The 22472-nt window shown below is 35.3% G+C and overlaps 1 protein-coding gene across 1 annotated transcript in view; it reads left to right on the top strand.

Annotated features, from left to right (window-relative positions):
* COL9A1 (collagen type IX alpha 1 chain) overlaps positions 1 to 22472 on the top strand; it is a 117129-nt gene that overhangs the window by 64036 nt on the left and 30621 nt on the right. The window contains exons 21-29 of the mRNA XM_007484168.3: positions 2080 to 2133; positions 3815 to 3868; positions 4023 to 4076; positions 4273 to 4326; positions 4866 to 4919; positions 7164 to 7208; positions 9654 to 9707; positions 9809 to 9862; positions 22100 to 22153. Coding sequence (XP_007484230.2) covers positions 2080 to 2133; positions 3815 to 3868; positions 4023 to 4076; positions 4273 to 4326; positions 4866 to 4919; positions 7164 to 7208; positions 9654 to 9707; positions 9809 to 9862; positions 22100 to 22153 — 477 coding nt within the window. The remainder of the gene's footprint in view (positions 1 to 2079; positions 2134 to 3814; positions 3869 to 4022; positions 4077 to 4272; positions 4327 to 4865; positions 4920 to 7163; positions 7209 to 9653; positions 9708 to 9808; positions 9863 to 22099; positions 22154 to 22472) is intronic.

Genomic DNA, 22472 nt, shown 5'->3' with positions numbered 1-22472 from the left:
TAATACTTTTTATTTGAGAATTTTTTCCTCTTGGAATTTTTTGCAAAAAAAAAAACTTTGTCATTTGCATTAGTCTTTATCCAATTGTCCTTCAGGCAGAAATGCTCTTCTCATGAATTCTAGTATAAGAAGTATTTTCCTGAGGTCAAAGTTTCCCTCCTGTAATATTCAACTCATTTGGATTTAAGAAGCATTTATTAAGCTTGTGCTAGACATTGTGGTAGGTATTGGGGAGCCAAAGAAAAAGGTGAAGTGCTCCCCATTTTTGAAGAGCTTACATTCTATAAAAATTAAATAAAATGAATGATGAATTATAAAGGCTATTTCATTATTATTCCAGTTAAGGGAACAGACATTTTATTCTTTTGTAATTCTTAAGGATGAGCAAATTTCATTATATGCTAGGTGCTTCAGATTCAATTGGTCTGGAACTGCTTTTGAACCCTATTAAAGTTGCTGAAAATTCTAATGCGTGAATCACCATGGCCTCTTCTTCCTGCTGTCTGATAGCTGTCTATTCTTTTGTCTCTTTTTATGTTTTTTTTTAATCTTCCTAGTATAGTTGTGCCCATTAGATTAATTCTCCCTTTCTCCCTCCCCCCTCTCTCTCCATCTCTCTCTCCCTCCTTCCCTCTTTCTCTCTCTCTCTCTCTCTCTCTCTCTCTCTCTCTCTCTCTCTCTCTCTCTCTCTCTCTCTCTCACACACACACACACACACACACACACACACACACAAGGGTCTGTTACCTTCAGCAAGAATTAAAGCTTTAAAACGGGAGCAGAAATACCAAATTAAAGGACTTCAGAGGGCATGCCTGAAATGGGCCACATGCCTGAGATTCTGACTTCTGGTGTGATTTGAGGTTTTGGAATCTCAGAAATGCCTGCCAGCAACTGTGGCTACAGAAGCCAGAGCAGCTGCTATTGCATTGCCTATCAGGGCTTGAATCACTATCCGATTTGCCCAGATGCTCTAGAAACTCTGGGAATGTGACAACAGAAGCAGTTGTTATTTATAGCTCAAAACTTGAAAAAAATTTCATTTGAATATATATCTTAATTTCTAGGCTCAAGTGGTATAGTAGATAAGGCACCAGACTTAGAGTCAGGAAGACTCGAGTTCAAATATAGCTTCCGACACTTACTAGCTGTGTGACTGTGGGCAAATCACTTAATCTGTTTGCCTTATTTTCCTCATCTGTAAAATGTAGGATCATTCAAGTACTTTTCCTAGTATGAATTATAAATTAGGACTGATGCATCAGTGTGCGGACTGCTTTCCTATACACTCCTTAGTGCTTGCCATTAGGCAGAGGTTTTTAACCTGGGGTCTGTGAACTTAAAAAAATCCCTACGCATTTTATCTTATGCATTTTAAACAGCATCCTATGAAGGAGTCTATGGGTTTCCCCAGACTACCAGGTGGCACTGACACACATACACACAAATGAATAATTCTCATGTGATAGGTAGGATACATGCAAGTCAATAAAAGACACTTCTTAGGTCTGATAACTTGCTGACTTACCAAGTAGGTAATTTGGCCTTAAAAATGTATTTTTGGGAAAGAGAAAATTATATTTCATTTCTTTAAAAATATTTTTCATTTATTTTGTAACATTTTTTCAATTTTATTATATTTCTAGCTCTGGATTCTTTCCCTTACTTTCCCCTCACACATTGAGAAAGCAAAAAAAAAATCTTTACAACTATGTCCAGTTAAACTCAACGAATTCTTATATTTGCCATGTTATACCCCCAAATGCTTCAAATCACATTTAAGTACATCATCTCTCTATGAGGGTGGATAGTGTTTTTCATGATGTATCTTCTGGAATTGTGGTATTGGTCATGGTGTGGATCAGAGTCCTGAAGTTTTTCACAATCACTTCTATTTTCAGCACTTTTATTGTAGAAGTTGTTTTCCTGGTTCTTCTTCCTTCACTCTGCATCAGTTCATTCACATCTTCCTTGGTTTCTTTAGTGCTCCATCACATTTGTGTTCCCAAATTGGCCTTCCATTTCAGTTTGGCTTTATTTTTGTGAGAAACTTGTTATCACTCACTTATTATTTTGCAGGGTGCTCGTGGTCTCGATGGTGAGCCTGGACCTCAGGGTCTCCCTGGTGCACCAGTAAGTGGTTTTTCCTCTTCCTCACTCTTCAAATTTGGGGGACATGTTGTTGTTTTGTTAATTAGAGCAGAAGGGATGGAACAATAGACTTTTAATGGTTTTCCATGTTTCAAAATCATATTAATCAACCAATATGCCTTTAGTAAGTGCCTACTGTCTGCTGGGAATTTGTGTTGGACCCTGGGGACACCAAGACCGGAGTAAAATCACTTTTGCCTTTTGTCTGGCAGGTGGAGAGACCAGGCTCCTGTACAGATGTATTAAAATGTCTATTTTTGTCTGTGAGATCATTTGGGTGAAATTCACTATTGGTTAGAGAGAATGGAAGGAAATGAAAGGAGACTTAAGGATTCTAAGTGCCAGAAATGAGTACAGAGAACATTTTAGGCATAGGAAACAACCCAAAGCCCCCCTGTCTCCTGCTCTGCTCCCCTGCTTCAGGAAGCACACAAAAGTCCTGACTTCAAATATGTCCTTGGACACCCTGGGCAAGTCACTTAACTTCTGCTTCAGTTTCCTCATCTGCAAAATGGAAATAATAATGACCTCGAACTTCTAGAGTTATTTAGAGGATATGGCAAGATGTATTTTTCCAAGTACTTGTACTTTTCTACCACCTAGCTGCCCTCAGTTCATCTCTTTTAAAATAATTACTTAATTATTTTAAGAATTTAGCAAATAGTTAAAGAAAGAACCTGTCTTCCTAAGTCTTACATATGTTATTGCAATTATAGTTGTGATTGTTATCATTAGCGTCATTTTAGGATTGTCATGTTCTGTGTATTCTGATGGTGTCTTTAATTTAATATGTATGTAGGCTGATCTCTCACCATGTTATAAAATTTTTCAAAGTAAAAATAATATAGAGACAGAAATATAGACTGGACTTGTGATTTTCCTGTTATGGGGAATTCCAGGAGAGAAAATCCCCTGTTCCTGTATAGGTCTGCCTCTTTACTGCAACTTAGTCTTAGAGAATTACCTAGAACTCTGAAATGTTAAATGAGGGACCAATGGCCAAGTTGCTTTTATGTCAGGGGCAGCACTTGAACCCAGGTTTTCCTTTCTTTAAACCTATCTATCTCTTTACTATACCAGATTGTATATATTAAAAAAAACTGAGAATAGTTGACTAGAATGATTTCATGACTCCATTATAATCAATTGTTTTTATTGTGCAAGTGTTATGGTTAAAAGTCCAAAGAGTCTAATGTTAACATTAATTTAATTGATTCTGAAAGTAACCAAAGTATTTAAATTATATTTAAGAAATTTTTTTTTGTGAATGAAATTCTTTTCCCACAAAACAATGAATTTCTAAATATTTTGTTGAAATTATTCAAGAAATATTGATGGTGTACAGATTTAGTGCTAGGTGTAAGGTTGTTTGCAGTTTGGACCAAAAAGACAACCATTAACACATATATTATAGATCCTAGCTTGAAAATGTGGAAGGAGTCTGCCAAAAATGTGATCTTTCAGTTCAGTCAATGAGGAAGCATTAATAGCCAAGTCAATTTCATTTTATATCAGTATTTCTTAAAATATTGATTCATTCCAGGGCAATGTAGAAAACACTGGGGACAAAATAGCAACTGCATTATGTAATATGCATACTAATTTATTATTTTTTAAAAGACTGCAACCACTGCATTATTAATAAGAAATATATTTCTTTCAGGGTGATCAAGGGCAGAGAGGACCACTAGGAGAAACAGGTCCCAAAGGTGACAGAGTAAGTTCAAAAACCCTTCAAATACTGCATTCATAAAAAATGTTTATTTCTATTTTATATGCATGTAATAGATATATGGATCCAGAATAATTGTTTTGATAATATCATAAGATGTTTCTTGCACATATTCTTAAATTTTTTTTTCCCTATGCAGGGTTCTCAGGGTCCTAGAGGAATAAATGGTCTCCCAGGTCCCAAAGGAGAGAATGTATGTACTCTTATGCAACACTTTGCCAACTTAAAAATGTAATGTTAGTTATCATGGTAATATTTTTGTTTTCATTATTATTTTAAAGCCCATATCTTATAAAATAATTGCTAAATTGTTTTGAGAAGTTAGCAAAAAGATAAAGAAAGAAAGAGTTTATATTCCTAATTCCTGTATATGATTTTGATGTCTCCAGGGCCTGCCAGGGGTAGATGGTCGAGATGGAATCCCTGGAATGCCTGGATCAAAGGTAAATGCCTGATATAATTGGTGTGTAATTTATTGTTCTTTTTAAAAAAAGTTTAAATTAAATTTTTTTTTAAAATTAACATTTAAATGTTGGTCATCAAAACAGGTTTCTTTGGTTTCAGAAGCCCTGTAAAAATGAATTACCAAAAGTGAACAAAAAGGGGTACAACTGCTTAGTGAATATGGTTATTGCCATAATCTTGGGTCCTAGAACATTTTACACGTGGGTGTTATTTTACATGACCACTCTATGAATTTGTAGCAAGTTTATTTCTTCTCATATACATGACAGAGATAAAGACGAGAAAAGGGATTGGATCTGTGATTTATGAGATTTTAATCCTATAGGTAATACCTTCCAAAGCTTGTTCCCTGCAATTTATAGTTACTGAGCATTGCGTAGGACACTGAGGGATTGAAAGACTTCGGATTAGCTAATGAGTGCCAGTAAATATAATATGCATGCTATTATTATCTTCCAGGTAATACATTTATTTTTTAAGTAATATCTCATTTGGTAGTGTAAAAATTATTTTTCAGGGTGAACCTGGGAAACCTGGTCCTCCTGGTGATATTGGAAGGCAGGGGCTTCCTGTAAGTATCTAGTTCTTAAAATTCAAGTTAAATTAATAATTATATGTAAGGAAGATTTGAATAAGAATGTTTATTAACATGTATGATAATTATAACAGTGTAAATGAAAAGGATAACAATAAAGATGCTATGAAATTAAAATCACCATCCCTGGCTATAAAGGGAAAAAATATGAAAATATATGTCCCTCCTTTTGTTTAGTAGGAATCTATGGGTATGTTACATACAACATTGGATATGTTTTGGTTAATTTAGCTGGATTAAATGTTTTTCTTTGATATAAGGAATGACTTTCTATTAGGCTAGAGAGGCATACCGGGTCACAAAGGTTATGTGAAGTAAAAAATTAATAATAAAAACAAAAATATTTATTCCTTTGTCACTTATTGATTTTTAGTGATAAATTTAAATTCTCAAAGTTCAGATAAAGGCATATATGAATTTTTTCTGAAAGCATGTAATTTTGTAAATTTGGAGTGAGTAGTTTCTTTAGGATGCTTTGATATTTAAAATTTCTACTTCAAAAAAGTTTATTTTTCATCAACTCACTGAATTTTGTAGTCACTAAGCCTCAGAGACCATTCTTTGACTTGAAGGGTTCCAAATAAGAATTATTTGGGCTATTCAGTGTTGAAAGCAATGAGATCTTTTATTTGGTGCATTTAAGGGAAGTCTACATGTGGTTTAACTGCAAATACCTGCATAAATACACAAGGTAAGGAAGGCAGGGTTAATATGCAAGGGATACTAGAGATGCCCTTTGGGACTAATATCTCAAAACCCAGGCAGTCTTCTGGCCCCACACAGTTAGGCTAGGTCTGGTACCTATGAAGTAGGATTGAGAAGGTTATTGATGGGTTGTAATCAGGAACGTTGCCATGGGGTCCAAAGCATGGTTGTCTTTAAGCCATGGTTGGAAAGAGTTCATAAGCATCTTGATTTTTCATTCCCTACTTCAGGATAGCTTAGAGATTGGGGCCACTCAAGTGTTTTATAATTGAGGGGAGGGTTCTGCCAATGTGAATCCGGCTGATCTCCCACCTTTGACTTTGACTTTCCCACAAATATGGAGATGCCTATCAGAAAAGAAACAAACTGGACATTTCTAGATTAAAAGGTTCTAAGAATAGAAGTTTCTCCATATGGGAGCTTCCAGAGGAGGAGCAAAAAGAAAGGGCAGGATATCAGGGAAATGAAGAGGACTCGACTAGAGCATAGTTAAAATTAGACTCTCCAAATCTGTCATTTTCTGGATTATAATTATTAATGCAACTATTGTCCTACAGCAGTATGGATAATGGAGGGCTTTATATTAGAAGAGAATTATATTGTCCATTCTTGGGCATCTAATTGTAAGTAGTATTAGCTCCAGAAAGTACTTTGGGATGCTGGACCTATGCTTCCTTATATTTTTTGGTGTTTGACTACTTCTATTAATACTTTTTGAAAATTTCCCATTCGAGTTGTTCACAGCCAGTGATTGCAGAATGTTAATGTTCCTGACAGCTCCTCACTCCAAATATCTCCATGACACATTGACTTCTTCCTCTTTGGAGCACCATATCTTCTGTAGTTCCCTCTTCAATCATGTTCCAGCTGAAGTGTTTTTATATCTTCCCCATCACTCTATCTTTTGACCTGTTGGTCAAAATCAGGAATCTGTGTTGGTTTGGATGGCCCATTCCATTTTTATATTTCTCTGTTTAAGAATTACCCTCTTTTAAGTTGTTTTAATATAGCACCACATCCATGCTTCAATTAGAGAACACTACTACAAATGAAATAAGTTGGTTTTGGGGAGACCCAAAGAGTTCACTTTGAAATCTATTTAGTCATCTTTTCCCATGCTAGAATGACTCAAATAAATCTCATGTAGTTTAATTTAAATCACATCGTTAAATGCTAAAAAATATGGATTGTTTATGACTCCTTATAGTGGTGTCCAGATATGTCAATTAAAATTAAAGAAATGTATGAAAATTTTCAGATGGGGGGCAGCTTGATGGCTCAGTGGATTGAGAACCAAGCTCAGAGATGGAAAGTCTTAGGTTCAAATCTGGTCTCAGACATTTCCTGGTTGTGTGACCCTGGGCAAGTCACTTAACTCCCATTGCCTAGCTCTAACCATTCTTCTGCATTAGAACCAATATGCAGTATTAATTCTAAGACAGAAGGTAAGGGTTTTTTTAAAAAAGAAAATTTTCAGATGATACATTTGGTCATATTTTGCTTACATTCTTTTAGGGTTTACCTGGAACTCCTGGTGCAAAAGGTGTTGCTGGTGAAAAGGTAACAAAAATATTTGAATATTCCTCCACTGATTAAAAAGGGTACTTCCTCCTCTGCTTCTTAACTCTAAAACCTGACTTTTATGATACACTAGACATTCGGGAGAAAGAAGACAAAGGTGTTAAGTGGCTAAGCAGAATGTAAAAGCTCTTTTCTGAATGCATTTGACATTGGGGAGAGATGATAGACAGGATGTTTAAGGAATAAGGAAGATAATGAAATCCCTTTCTCAGAAATGTGAACAGAAATATTTTGAAGAGAAGCTTTCTGCTTGTGATTTTTGTACTTGCCTGATGAAAATGTCATCCTTTTATACTGTGAAAGAAGAGAGATGAATTGTTCAGTACAACTTAAATGGAAAAAATAGGATTGTTAGGTTACAACACTCCATTCTAATTAACATCATCAAAGTGGCTATTGTTGAGGATAGAAGTATAAGATTTTATGCTATTTGTTTTACTAAACACCAATAATATACAAATAATTAATAAAAAAGGTATCAGAAAAATAAATGTGGCACAATATAGAAATTTATTGGGATCAATGAAGTTTAAACAGAAATTCAAAATAGCCTTTTGGATTCAATAACGGCCATCATCCCAAAGCTTCATGTATCAAATGGTCGTAATGACAGTGACTGAATTCCAGGCCCCCAATTGGTTGATTGCAGACCCAGATTTGTCAATGTTGACTCTGTAGTCACTGTCTACACTCCTTTCCTTGAAGCTTACTGGCAGATATTCCCAAATGATAGCATAGACCTACCACTAAGTTTTGGATGCTCTGAAATACCAGTTTTTCACCCACTGTCCTAGTTAGGACATTGTGACTCAGCATTCATTCAGTATGGAAAATCCAATATGCACAAATTCTTAATTTACCCAAATATTTGTTGTTTACCAATAACCAACAACTATCTATTAAGTGCCCAGAAACAAGGGAAGATAAAAAGGAGGATGTCATGGTCTCCATCTTTAAGTAGTTTCCTAGTTTATGGGAGGCAGTGTGATACAGTAGAAAGAGCTTTGAACTTGGAGTGATGAACTCAGAGTCATTGGACCTGAGTTCAAATTCCAGCTCTGCCTACATTCTATCTGTGTGACCTTGGACAAGTTACTTAACCTCCATGGTCCTCACTTTCAATATATGGAAAAATAAGGGAATTGGACTAGATGACCTTTAAGGAGTCTTCCAGCCCTCGATCTAGAATGCAAGATGGGGAAATGACAACAAAAAAAAAATAAAAATAAAGCTAAATTACTACAAAGTGGGTTAAGTTATAGTACAAATTAAGTAATTATACAAGGCAGTAAATAATTAGTTATTATTATAGAATAATTATAATTATTATAATTACCATTTAGATGACAAATTTTACATAAGAAATAAGTGGAGCAAAAGAACATAGTGTGTGTATGTGGGGTGGTGGTTAGAGCAAGCTGGAAATGTCATGGAGGACAGACAACTTGAAATGAGTCTTGAAAGCTGGGACTTGGCAAAGGATAGGGAGAAAGGGACGTCATGGCTAGGGAGAGAAAAGAAACAGAGGAGGAAGAGATATGAATAGACCAATTTGAATACTGCAAAGAGCTTGGATTATTTAAAGTTAGGGAAAAAGTTCAAATTTCAGCATTACCATTTATTGTCTAGATGGCTGTTGGCAAGTCATTGAACCCCTCTTGGTTTCCATCACTTGTAAAATGAGCGATAACTATGCTCTCTACTTTATAGGGATGTTGTGGGGCAGCAATTAAGTAGCTCTGTCAATGTGAGTTTTAAAATCATTATAACTGGGGAGTTTATATAGGGGACCTTGGTTTGTGTAGTCAGTCAGAGATAAGTTAGGCTAGAGGGACCTATGTGGAACTGTGAACAAAAATGTATTTTGGATCAGAAAGACCTGAGTTCAAATGTGATTCAAATACATATCAAATACAAATAAAAATAACAAAAGCAGAGTGGAATATTAAGAAAATTAATTTTGTAGCAATTTGGACCAGAACAGGGAGAAGGTTGGTAGCAAGGGAGATCCTTTAGAAGGCTATTGCAGCATTACAGGACTTAGGTGATAAGGACAAAATTTGGGTCAGTGGTAGTAGAGAAGAAAAAATAAAAGAGTGATGTGGGGGGCATTGTAAAGGGTGAATCTCAATAAAATTTTCTTTCTGGTTTAAAACCTTCATTTTTGCTGTTTTAAATATTTCTAGCAAGCAGAATGCTATCCTCGGGGGTTAGCTATAGGATCCCTAGTCCTAAGGGACCTGAAGGTAGAATGATGGCATGCCATAGTTCTCTACAACCTCCCTACTTTTTAGAGAAGCAATCAACAAATTAATGCTATTTAATTATAATAAACATAAGACTCCCTCCATTTCTTGTTTCACTCATGAATTTATTGAATGGATAATTAATTTTGATTGAATTTTGCATTTCTTTACCTTGTAGGGTAATTCAGGTGCTCCTGGGGTACCTGGTCTTATGGGAAATTCAGGAAAACCAGTAAGATGCTTTCTCTTTTTCATAACTCATTAATTTCTATCACCAGTAGGCAAAAGGCCATTTATTCCTAATTTGTTATTTACCCCTCATCCTAAAAACAGGGTCAACAAGGACCTCAAGGGGAAGTTGGACCACGAGGACCCCGGGGACTACCAGTAAGTACTTGGCTTTTCTGCATCAGTAGACTCATCTCTCCCAGGGTTTGACTGATTATGCAGGCAGATAAGACTAGAGAAATAGACCTTTTTTCCCCTCAAAAAATCAGAAAAGTTCTTAGAAGAATGTGTAATAGTTCCTTTAGTTGTAGGAGGAGTTATTTTAAGAGGCAACGTGGTAAACTGGAAATCAGAAGACCTACTCTGACATTTACTGACTGTGTTAAGTATGAACAAGTTGCTTAAAACTTCATGGAGTCTCAGTTTCTTCTTCTAAATTAGAGAATCTGCCATTTTCCATACCTCAGACCCAGAGGTGTTGGGAGGGTCAATGTCTGTGAAAACAAACATTTTGTAGAGTTTAAAATAGACCTTCACAATTTACTATTACTCTGTGGAGTTATGTATTTTGTAAGAAACAGTAGTGAACATCTCATATAATTTGATTCATATTTTTTCTTTAAATATTTTACTCTTATCCAATAAAATAATTTTAATAGATTTCATTTTGAATTCCAAAATCTCTCCCTCCATTCATCCTCTCTGCCTCATTGAGAAAGCAAGTAATTTATATAGTTTTATACATGTACAGTCATGCAAAAACATATTTCCATATTAGTCATTTTGTGAAAGAAAGCACAGACAAGAATATAAATTCATTTTTAAAAATTCAATTCCCTCTGATTAATTAAAACACTCATGGATATAGGCTGACACTCACTGACTGTGATCTTGGGTATATCACTTAACCTTTTGATGTCCCAGGAAAATGTCTAATTTTCTACACATATAAATGTCTCTATATAAAAGTCTTCATTGGGCAAGGAAGTTTACTCATTTGAAGATGGAAAAAGAAATGTGCAAGGCACTACCTGGGTTAAACTCTAGTAACATGAATATTAAAAAATGGGAAGATCCCTGTCCATAACAAGCTTACCATCTTATAGCGAAGGATGAGAAGGTGAGGACTGAGGCTCTACTGAAATTATAGAAATTAGAACTTGACAAAGTGCATATGAAGACTCAAAAGGAGGGGACCTGATATAATTGAAGGAGGACTCAGATCTACTTGGGTAAGATTCTTAGAGATGGTACTACCTGAGGTAAAGAATGCTTTGATGGGTTGAGATGTGGACAGAATCTGTTCTGGGCTTTGGAGTTTGGATTATAAAAATGCAATGGGGCAAGTCAGGGCAGAATGACCTGGGGCACCAACAGGTAGATTTGAGACTGATGGGAAAATTTGGAATTTCCTGCATTTCATCCTAGTTTAGAAAAAAATGATCATTGGTCATTCATTGAACAAATTGAGTGATTTGTATGGTTTAGCAAACAGATGTGTTTCAGATTTCTTATTGCAGGAGAATGGAATCTCTGCACTGTTGAGGGAAGGATGTCTTTAAACTATGCCAACCGGCCAATTTTCAGGATTGTATCCTACTTCATCCCTCACATTAACTAGTTTTACCACCCCATTTTTAGATCTGTCTTAGTTTACAGATTTCCCTCTACTCTGATCAGTACTTATCAGTTCCTAACTAAAAGCAAGTATATTACTTGCTCAGAAGGTTTTCTGGTATCCTAAGGATCCTAGACATCTCTTATATTATTCTGTTCCATTACCTTTATTTCATTGTGTAAGAAACTGAGTGTGCCTAAGATTAGGCCTGTCCATAAAATTGTGCCTAGTTAGAAATGCCATCTCCTTACTAGGTTTTTTTCTGTTAATAGCACTGCTATTTTCCTTGTGATCTAGGCTTGAAAATTTGTAGTCGTCCTTGAAATCTTCCCTTTTCCATTGACCTCTCCTCACCTAATATCCAATCATCATTTTATTATGTCAGTTATATTTCTGCTTTTTGGATCCATCTTTTTCTTCTTCTCATATTACAATGTACTTTTTTCAATGAACAAATATTTATTTTCTTTCCCTTCTCACCCTCCCCAGGGGAAAAAAAAAGAAAATCACTGTAACAAATGTGCACAGTAAAGCAGAAAAATGCATCCCATTTTAGCCATGTCTAGAAATATGTCTCATTTTGCATATTAAGTCCATCCCCACCAGTCTATCTGGAATTTTTTGCTTTATTATGTTATTGTATAAATTGTCCTCCCAAAAATAAAAATAAATTGGCCTTCTGACCCTGCTCACATTACATCAATTCATACATCTTCCCAGTTTTCATTGAACTCTTCCATAATTTCTTATAGCAAGATAATATTCCAGTTTCTTTCATATTCCATAATTTGTTTGACCATTCCCAAAATATTAGATATGAATTTCCACCAATACAATACTGGTTCAGGTCATTATCACTTGAATATATCTTAAAATTTTTTCTTTTTAATTACATACATACTTAACAATCATCAGCAAACAAACATTTCAATATCAGACCAACCAGAAAGAAGATTGTGAATAAAAGACAAACATCTTCTGTCACAGAAAGATATATATTGAATTAACCAAAAAGATAAGAAGTGATGTTTGTTAGTGTCCCCTTTTTAATTTGTCTTCTGTGTATTTTAAAGTTTTTGTTGATGTTATTTTTCTTCCTCATAATAGGATCCTAGGCCATAGGTTCACAGTATCATAGAAAGGACCTCAGAGATAATCTAATACAATTGCTCTCATGTTATGGATAATGGAACTGAGAGGCACAAGGAAGTCAAATGATTTGTGTCCAAGGACAAATCATTGGGTTATTTTAGTGACCTCTCAACTGGTCTTCCCATTTCCAGTCTCTTTCTTCTTCATTCCATGAAATTTATTGTTCTCAGATGAATTGTCATGAAACATTGTTCTATTTCATTTCACTCCTCTGCTTAGAAACCATCAGTGGGTCTGATAAATAAAATTCAGACTTCTTGGCCTGGCATCCAAGTTTCTCTTTGCACTGATCCCAAACTACTTTTTTTTTTCACCCTTCCACATGTACTACATGCTAGAAAAATTGTACCATTTCCCATTCCTTGAATGCATCCCCTCTGGCTTCTTGACTCTTCATTCAAGTTAATTCTATCAGTTAATATGTCTTTACTACCATCTCCACTTATCAAAAATTTACCCATACTTCAAGACTCAGGGCAAAAACCAACTCGTTCATGAAGACCTCTCAGATGCTCTTCTTCCCATCTCACCCTGACATGATTCCCTTTTAATTAAGAAATAACTTCTTCATCCTCTGAACTCTCATAACACTTTCTTGAATATTCCAGTTAGTATTGATTATATAATTTATAATTATTAGTTTTACTAAAGTGGTCTTTGTATGCATCATCTGTCCTACTCTATTGTAAACACCCTAGAGGCAGAGACCAGGCTTTATTCAAATTTGCATTTCTTGCAATGTCTAGAATTAAGCCTTACACATAGAAGAGGATTAGTCGATACTTGTTGAAAAAAAAAAAACTGTTGTAATGAATTTAGCTAAATAGTTGAAATTCTGTGCTTTGACAAAGAACTAGACTTCCCATAAAATAATTTTCCAAATAAATCATGTGGTATGATTCAAAATTTCTTAGTTTAATATTAGATAGATAGTGCCATCTAAAAATAGTTCAATATACCCGAGCTTTCACTTTTATTGGTGTGATTCCACACATTGGTATGCTAACCTTCCCTCACTCCAACACACACACACATACAGAACAGGGGTCCTTAATCTAGGGTCCACAAACTTTTATTTAAAAATACTGTGACAACTACATATTATTATAATTGGAATGGTGTCCTTTGTAGCTCTCCGTATATTATGCATTTAAAATGACGTCATCCCGAGAAAGGATCCAAAAGGCTTCACCAGATTGCCAGAGATATGCCATAACATAAAGAAGATTAAGGACCCCCCCCCCCCACTCTAGACCTTACTAGATGGTCTGTAAGAGTTAGTGTGGGTAAAAATTTAATCGCCTTGAAGTCAATTTGGTGATGAGCCTCTATGAACTAATCTAAGATGGTATCATAAAATTAGAATTGGAAAAGACCTCAATGATCATTTAATCAAACATTTTCCCATTATAGATAAGGAAAATGAGACCCAGGAAAGGAAGATATTGTGGCTCAAGGCCACAGAGGGATTGTGTGTCGGAGATAGGATTTGGATTTAGGTCCTCTGACTTTAGAGTCAGAGCCCTTTCTAAGAAAACTGATAAGCAGTTCTATCACCTGGATTTTTCTTGAATTTTTGGTATAGAATTTGTCACTGGATCATCTTTCAGGAACTCAGGGTCACCTCCATGCCATGACAAAGTGTTAGAGTAAGACTTTACAGTCTATAATAGGACTATAAAATTGAATTGGTCTTTTAAATCCTTGTGACACACAAAAGTTATAATTAGATCAGGACCAAATAAGTCCTTACAATGGTAATGTAAAATAATTAGTCAAACTCTGCTTTTAATCCCATAAAATGGGTTTATAAAAGCATTGATCTATACTGGCTTTTTGGGTTAATTGGTATTCTTTTTGCCAGAGAGAAGCATTTCATATATAGAATATAGATTGTATGAAATGACTTCCTACTTTTACTTATTACGTAATCAAGGCTTTAAAGTCATGGTTGCATTTGTAGATGTTTTTACAGCTTTTAATGATTGAATTTGTTTTTTAAAACTATGTAAACACCAATAACTATCCCACAGAATGGTGTACTGCAGTGGCATAGGATTCAAATAGAAAGAGGGACCACTAAACTATTAAAGCCACTAACCATTAATTAAGGATCCCTTGGGACTTAGAAAATCGCATGTTAACATTATCTATGTTCAATTTTTATTTTTATTTCTTTCATAGGAAATATTTCCCAATTATGCTTTAATATGCTTCCTTTATGAGTGTTGTGGTCCATATGCTTGATACCTGTGGTGCAGCATTTAGGGGACTGGAATTAGAATTAAGAAGATGTGGGTTTAAATCCCATCTCAAATGACTTATTATCCAAGTGATCTAGGGGAAATCATCCCAAATCTCAGTTTTCTCCTGCTTAAAGGGAGTGCTTCTATTCTCTGCGATCCTAAGAAAGAAGGACTCTCCAATAAAAAGTTAGGGGGGTTTTATCAAATAATCTCAGGAACCATAACATAAGTCAATGAATATGCCTTTTTCATGATTCTTTGCAAGTGTAATAGATCCATTTATAAAAAGGGCCATTATTAAATGAAGATTTACAAATGCTCCCCTGAGACAAGTGGTTGTTATTTAAAAATGGCTGTCATGTTCCATGACCTCAATCTACATGGATTTCTTGAACAAACAACTGGTCCTGATTTATTGAGAAAGATACCTGCTCAGACTGTTCAGGGATGGATGATGGAAGGAGATGAGGATGATTTTGATTGAATGCTTTAGTGGTTCTCTTAGATAGACCCAAGACTTACAGCAGGGGCCATTTCTGTGCTCGCCAAGCCACATTTAGCAGACTTAAATTGAGCAAGACTTGTTCATTTCCCAGGGACCATTTACTATCTAATAGTGATAATACAGCATTATCAATCATGGAAATGAAGCTGAAACAGTGTCTTGTAGCTAAGAAAGTTACATAGATATAGGTTACTCTTCTCTAAGGGGCAACTAGTAGGGCAGCCAGGATAGAGCACTGGGCTTGGAGTTAGGAAGATTCTTCTCCATGAGTTCAAATCTGGTTCAGACACTATGATCCTGGGTAAGTTACTTATCTGTTTTCCTCCTCTGTAAAATGAACTGGAGAAGGAACTCTAAAATTAGGCTATGAAGAGTTGGACATGACTTGAAATGATTCAACAAGAACTCTTCTCTAAAAAATTGTAGTGATACCTTGGTGGTCCTTATATGCATTGGTAGATGTGTTAGAATAGAACCCAATAGAGTTTTTTGCAGCTTTTCTTTCCCTCAAGCCAAGTGTTTATTGATCATATTCTGTGTCCTGGGCACTGTACTAAGGCTGGGGATTCATTTCCCAAGTACCTATTACATTACTGACACTTTTCTAGTCACTGGGAATGAAAAGGCAAAAAAAAAAGAATATAAAGGGGAAAAGTCACCCTTGTTTTCAAAGAGTTTACAGTCCTTTTACATTCAGAACAATGCAAAAAAGACCTTATGACAATGCACCTTTCACATAGGAATATACAACCTGAATATTTCTAGACCATCAACTGAAAAAGGGACACCAGAAGTGAAGACTTTGAAAATGATTTCTAAATATGGGAAGAGACTTGAGTGAGCTTGATTACTTCATCATTGTGTTAAGATTCTGCCTTAGTCTTTATTCTTAATATTGAAGCTTGTTTCTGGGCAATTGAGTGTAAAAACCTGGGATTTGGGGGAGCCAAAGGACCTAGGTTTGAGTTTTGTCTCCATTCAAAGTTTTATCTCTATCTACCACTTCAGATTACTGGGACTTGTTTTCCTCATCTGTCAAAAGAGGAGATTGGACTGCATGATCTTTAATGTTTCTTCCAGTTCTGAATCTTCAGTGATGGTTGGTCTATTTGGGAGAAATGGGAATGGATATAATTTGGAAAAAAAATCAATTTCCCACCCCAACCCTGGGTATCTGAGAATATTGTTATTGCCCTAGTTTGCTGATGTGTAGCAGCTTCTATCTTTTAATTAACAGCTCTGTCATTGCAGTTGCTGTCATTAGTGTCATAGTTAATTACTCTTCTTGTGGAATTTGTTTAGCTTAATCTGTGCTTGCACTGATTATTGTTTTGTTTCCCTGTCACTCATGATAATATCCTTTCATTAGTACATACAGTGAAATAACAGAACTTAGAGGAAAAGAACCCAATTATTTTCAGACTATGTAGAAATCACAATGCTTAGCCCAAGAATTGCCTACTCCTCCAACCCCAAAACAGCATCTTTGTTCCTGATGGGTCATTGTTTAAAAATTAAATATTTTATTCTTCATTTGGTGAGTGCATTACTGTTACTTGCCTAAGATTTTGCTATCAATGCATGTATAGAATAGATTTGAAAAGAAAGGAAGTCCTAAAAATCTCTAAAAGCATCTTTTGTGAAGAGTTTTTGATTTGGGGTCCATGAACTTGTTTAAAAATTATTTGATTACTGTATTCCAATATCGCTGCTTTCCTTTGTAATACAAGACATTTTATTTTATTCATTTAAAACCATTATTCTGAGGAGTCCATAGATTGCCCCAGAGGTCCATCACACACACCCGCACACACAGAGGTAAAGAATCTTCACTCTAAGAAAATGATTATTAAAAATCATATCTATATGTATTTGAGAAAGATATAATTAAAATTAATTATAAAAAATATCCACTTATATAAATAGAAGGACATACAGTCTGAAATTCATGAATATTTACCTTTAGGTCATTGGATTTCAGAGATTAGTGGGATCTCAGTGACCATTTGGTCCAGCTCATAGCTCAAAAGAATTTCCTTTACATAGTACCCAGCTTATAGTCTCCAGGTTTTGCTTGAAGACTTCCAAAGAGGGAACCCATTACTTCCTGGGGCAACCTATTCCATTTTTGGATAATTTTAACCACTAGGAACTTTTTTCTCTTGTGATGCCTAAATCTTGTATCTTCACAACTTCCCTCCACTAATACTAATTCTGCCTTCTCGAGTTAAGCAGAAAAAAATTTAATTTCTCATCATGTCACAGCAAATGTTTGACAATAGCTATCAACTCCTCTATTGGTCTTCTGTTTTTTAGGCTAAATAGCCACAGTTCCTTTAATTAATTCTCATGTATGCATTTGTGTCTGTACAAACACAATAGTGACAGTTGTATTTGTGGGGTGCTTCATGGGGCATGGATTACTAAGGTGTATTGATGCTTATGACTTGTTAATTAAGCCCATCAAGGCTCTGTCCTGGTCTGCCTTCTCTTTTTTTTTTCTCTTCATTTTCTCACTAGGTGATCTCATCAGCTTTAATAGGTTGTCAATTATTGTTTCCAGACATGGTTCTGATATCTACATATATTACCCTAGTTTCTTTTCTGAACTTCAGCCCTACAGCATCAAATGTCTACTGGACATTTAAATCCTATAGGCATCACATAGGCATCTCAAATTCAAGAAGGCTCAAAGAAAACTTGTCTTTCCTTCCCCCCTTCCCCAAGGCTTCCTCTTTTCCAGACTCTTCCATTGCTAATGAAGGCATTACCATCCTGCTTTCAATCTTGATATCATCCTAGACTTTTTCTATCACCTTAGACACAGTTTTTGCTAAGATTCATCATTTATTTCTCCACAATACTTCTTGGTACTCTTCTCTGGACAAAGTTACCACCCTTGTTCAGGCTCTCATCATCTAGATTATTGCAATGGCTTCTTGATTGGTCCTTCCATAAATTTCTTCCTTCTCTTGTCTGGTGGAGGTGATTTTCCTGAAGTCTATCTGAGCAACTCAACTCCTTCTCTGTAGAGTCCAGTGACTCCTTATTACTTACAAGTTCAGTATAACATTCTATGGATTTTAAAGTGCTCCATAACCTATTTCCTTCCTCTCTTTCTATTCTTCTTACTCTTTACTCTCTTCTTCAGATGCTAATATCTAGCATAAGTTACCTTCTTGCTTTTCCTCAAACATGCTACTCCATTTCTCATTTCTCTACTTTTTCACAGGCTGTCTTCCATCCCTGGAAATTTCTCTCTCATAACTCTAACCCTCAGAATATTCTAGCTTCCTTTAATCTCAAAGTCTACCTTCCATGAGAAGTCTTTTGTGATCCCACTAGCTACCTTCCTTCTATTCTATATGTATCTTGTATGTACCTATTTATTGAAATGTTGTCTCCCTCTTCCATTCCATTGGACCAATCTTGGTTTGTAGCATTTACCATAACTACTATGTTGTTTTATATATGTGCATACTGATTGAAATTTTTAGCAGATTTGTACTTTTTAAAAAAAGAAAGTTGCTAGTTCTGCTTGACCAAGTAGCGCAATCATTATTTTTTTAGTGTTGTGGCTGATTTAACAGGGTTATTCACTAATAAATGTATGACATATACCAATACAAAAAAAAACCATTTAAATCTAAACTTCTTGAAAACAAGTACTGATTTTGCCTTTACAATTTTAATTTAAATCTATTTATTTATAAAATAACCTTGCGTTCTAAATACTTTGTATTGGTTCCAAGCCAGAAGAATGGTAAGGGTTCAGAAATGAGGGTTAAGTGGCTTCCCTGGGGCCACACAGCTAGGAAGTATCTGAGACTACATTTGACCCAGGACATCACATCTCTTAGCTTGACTCACAATCTACTAAGCCATCTAGCTGCCCCCAACTTTTTAAATATATGGAGTGATTAGGTCAGTGCCTAGCACAGAGTAATCACTTAAATGTTTACTGACTGATTGATTGAGAGAAGGAATGAAATTTCAAGGTCAGAGAAAAAAACCATTTGGATTTTCATGGTAATATAATTCCCTAAAGAAATGGAAACCCATAAAATACTTCTGACTCACATTAAAACATACAAACAAAAATCCTTTGCTTATATATAAGGAGAAGAGAAAAAAAATGAATGCTGTATTCATTCACTTCTATTTATGATAAGAAAATGAGGGAGTTTAATTCTTCAGAAGTGAGTGCTTCAGAGTATGCCCCAGGCAAAGAACTTTCACCTTCTGCTGTTATGTATTATATTTCACACCTTTCAACTGAAATTGTTTTGTCAGGTAAGACCACTTTAGCATCATGTTATTTAGGATTTAAACAACAATTCTACCCAAGAATTATTTGAACTAGTCACCATAGCAGGTGTCCTGGAGTAAAGAAGTCTTGAACTTTGAAGTGTGACATCAAGTCATTGGAGTGGAACATAATCTTGAAAATTACAGGCTGTAAGTGGGAAATATCTCATTGTTGTTGGCCAGTTCTGCCTGCCATTCAGGCCCTCCTAGAGTGATCTCCATGGTAGAAATGGCCCAAGCTAATGATAGACTCCATCTGCAAACTTTTTCCAGTGTGGGCAAAATGGGTAGTTCAGAATATAGATGGGCATAGGAGCAAGTTTTGAGTAGGAATCTCATTCCTGATATCCAGCTGCTTTGTTTCCTTAACTGGAAGTGCTTCTTTAGTAAAAATTAGGGCATTCGGTTCTGACTGACAGCAAGGCTCAGGAAATTATTTGCCCCTGAAATGTCAGTCCATTCGATGTTGAAATCATTTTGTGTATTGGGGGCCTATCACAATTCAGTGAAGATTTCTTACTGGATTTCAGAAATATTTTAAACTCTAAACACTGTTTAGAATATTTTGGGGGTTCTTTTTCCTGAAATATAGTTCAACTTTAAGATGTAATAAGGCAGAGCAGAATGATGCTATTGGGTACAATTATAAATAGCCTACAATAAAAAAAAATAGCCACTATTTTTTTCAAAATGTTAGTTTTAAAAGGAACACAATTATTTCTTTAAAAGCTTCAATGTTTAGAACAGTTAACTGTGTCTAGGGATTTAAAAAAATAAGAGCTGTAATTTCATTGGAAAGGAAATATCTTTACCAATGGAGATTTACATCTTCTCATCTCTTTAAAGTCTGAGGGAGAGATTGTGACCTGGTCAGCATCACACAACTAATATATTTTAGAGACAGTACTTGAATCCAGGACTTTCAAACTTCAAATTCGGCTCTCTATCCCTTAAGTCTCTATCTTAGTAATAAAAAAAGACAAAACAAAGCATTTGTTGACTGCCTCCAGAATGCATAGCACTGTTGTATCACGGGAGAAGTTAATTGGTTCCATGTGGTCTATGCTCTGAAAGAGCTTTCAGTCCTGAATTAGATGTTATTTTACAAAATGAAAGCACAGTTGTTGTTTTTTTTTTTGTAGTTTCCAAAGTCTACTTACATCATTAATTTTTTATAAAAGTGAACCAAAATAATCAGCAAAAAGAACTATTTTTCATTCTATACATCTCTACCCGCTATATATTTTAGAGAATACACAGAAATCTAAAGATAAAATCTTTTGGCTACAGGGTTCTTTTTTTATACTCCCATTTTGAGTTTCAAGATAATTTGCTAGACTTTGATTTTTAAATGCTTTCTAAACCCCAGGCTCTGTTCAGATGCTTTAGATATGTGAAAACATAAATGGTTGGTTGGTGGTTTGTTCTTCATACTTGAAAAGAACCAAAATGTAATCCCTTTGGGGGCCAATCGCTCACATGAATACATATAGGACACACATATATCTATTTATATCCACACATACAACTTTTGTTGTTTGGTCATTTCAGTCATGTTTGACTCTTCATGACTCCATTTGGGGTTTTCTTGACAAAAAATTTTGGTGTTTTAGGGTTAGAGTTTTTCCTTCTCCAACTCATTTTATTGATGAAGAAACTGAGACAAACAGGGTTAAGTGATTTGCCCAGAGTCCCACAGATACTAAGTGTTGAGGCCAGATTTAAACTCAGGTCTTCCTGAACTGAGTCATGGACCCAGTGCTCTATCCACTGAGCTTCCAGCTGCCCTACAAGTAGGATTGTGGTAAGATATTTCTTCCTGTATAATCAACAAATAGCTGGTGTTTGATTTCTACTTCTGATGCTTCTTAACGGAGTGATTCTGGGTAAATCACATAATCTCTATGTACTTCAGCAACTCTGCCCTTTCTCTAGTAAGTCTTCAAGAGGTTGAAATCAGCTTCAGTGGAGGGTAATCCCATGCTAGGATCTTTGTGTATTAGTATTCACCAAAAGAGTTTTTCATTACTGAATAATATAGGTATTTTAGGTAATGCAACCATCAATTCCTCCCTAATTCTTCCTCTTGTTAGTGCTGCTTGTTTCTCCCTCAATAACTTTGTATATAATGTTTGCTTATATTTTTATATATTTTTATCTGGATGTACTAAGAGAGACTTCTGTAGTAAAGGAAATTCCCCACTGGGAGTTCCAAATGCTAATGAAATCACAGGTATAGTTGAAAAAAAAAGACATCTCTGTACACACTTTTTCCCCTTGGAATAGAATTTAAAATTCCAAAGGGTACCCACTGTTTTACTTTGGTCATTGTATTCCTTGCAGCCAGCACAGTACGTGGTATTTGTTAAATTAATTTCGATTGAATTAAATTCATATGGTCTGTCCCTTCAACTAATGATCTAAGAACAGAGATGCTACTATGATAACTTCAGTTTTTAATAAAAAATGATTTTTAGTTGAATGTTATCTTTCTTAAACCTCTATGAAGCACTTGAATTTGGAAAAAGAGCCCTTTCACATAATGAATTATACTCATCTCTTTACAGGGTAGTAGAGGAGAATTAGGACCGAGTGGTCCTCCAGGCTCACCAGGTAAACTGGTAAGTGATGTCTTTTTGGATTCCTCAGCTGTTTCTATTGACTTTTTCTAATTCATGCTATTAGAAGAGAAGAGAGGTGGATGAACCAGGTACAGAACAGGAGAGGGAAACCATACAGGAGAAATCACTAATAGATCAAATTTCATTTTCTTTACTTTGTGAATCCTTAGAAAGGAAAGATTTATATTTGAATAAATATTTCAATTTAAAATTCAAAATAAATGCTTGAAATAGCACTAAACTAAAAATGCCATCCAGGCCATATTTGGGGGGCACATTAATAGCTGCAGTCTGTGAACATGTATTCTGAAATGGTGGG

Source organism: Monodelphis domestica, chromosome 2 (genome assembly GCF_027887165.1).
Source record: "Monodelphis domestica isolate mMonDom1 chromosome 2, mMonDom1.pri, whole genome shotgun sequence".
NCBI classification, from domain to species: Eukaryota; Metazoa; Chordata; class Mammalia; order Didelphimorphia; family Didelphidae; genus Monodelphis; species Monodelphis domestica.
Note: the sequence above shows the minus strand (reverse complement) of the source record. Positions and strands in the feature narration are given on the sequence as shown.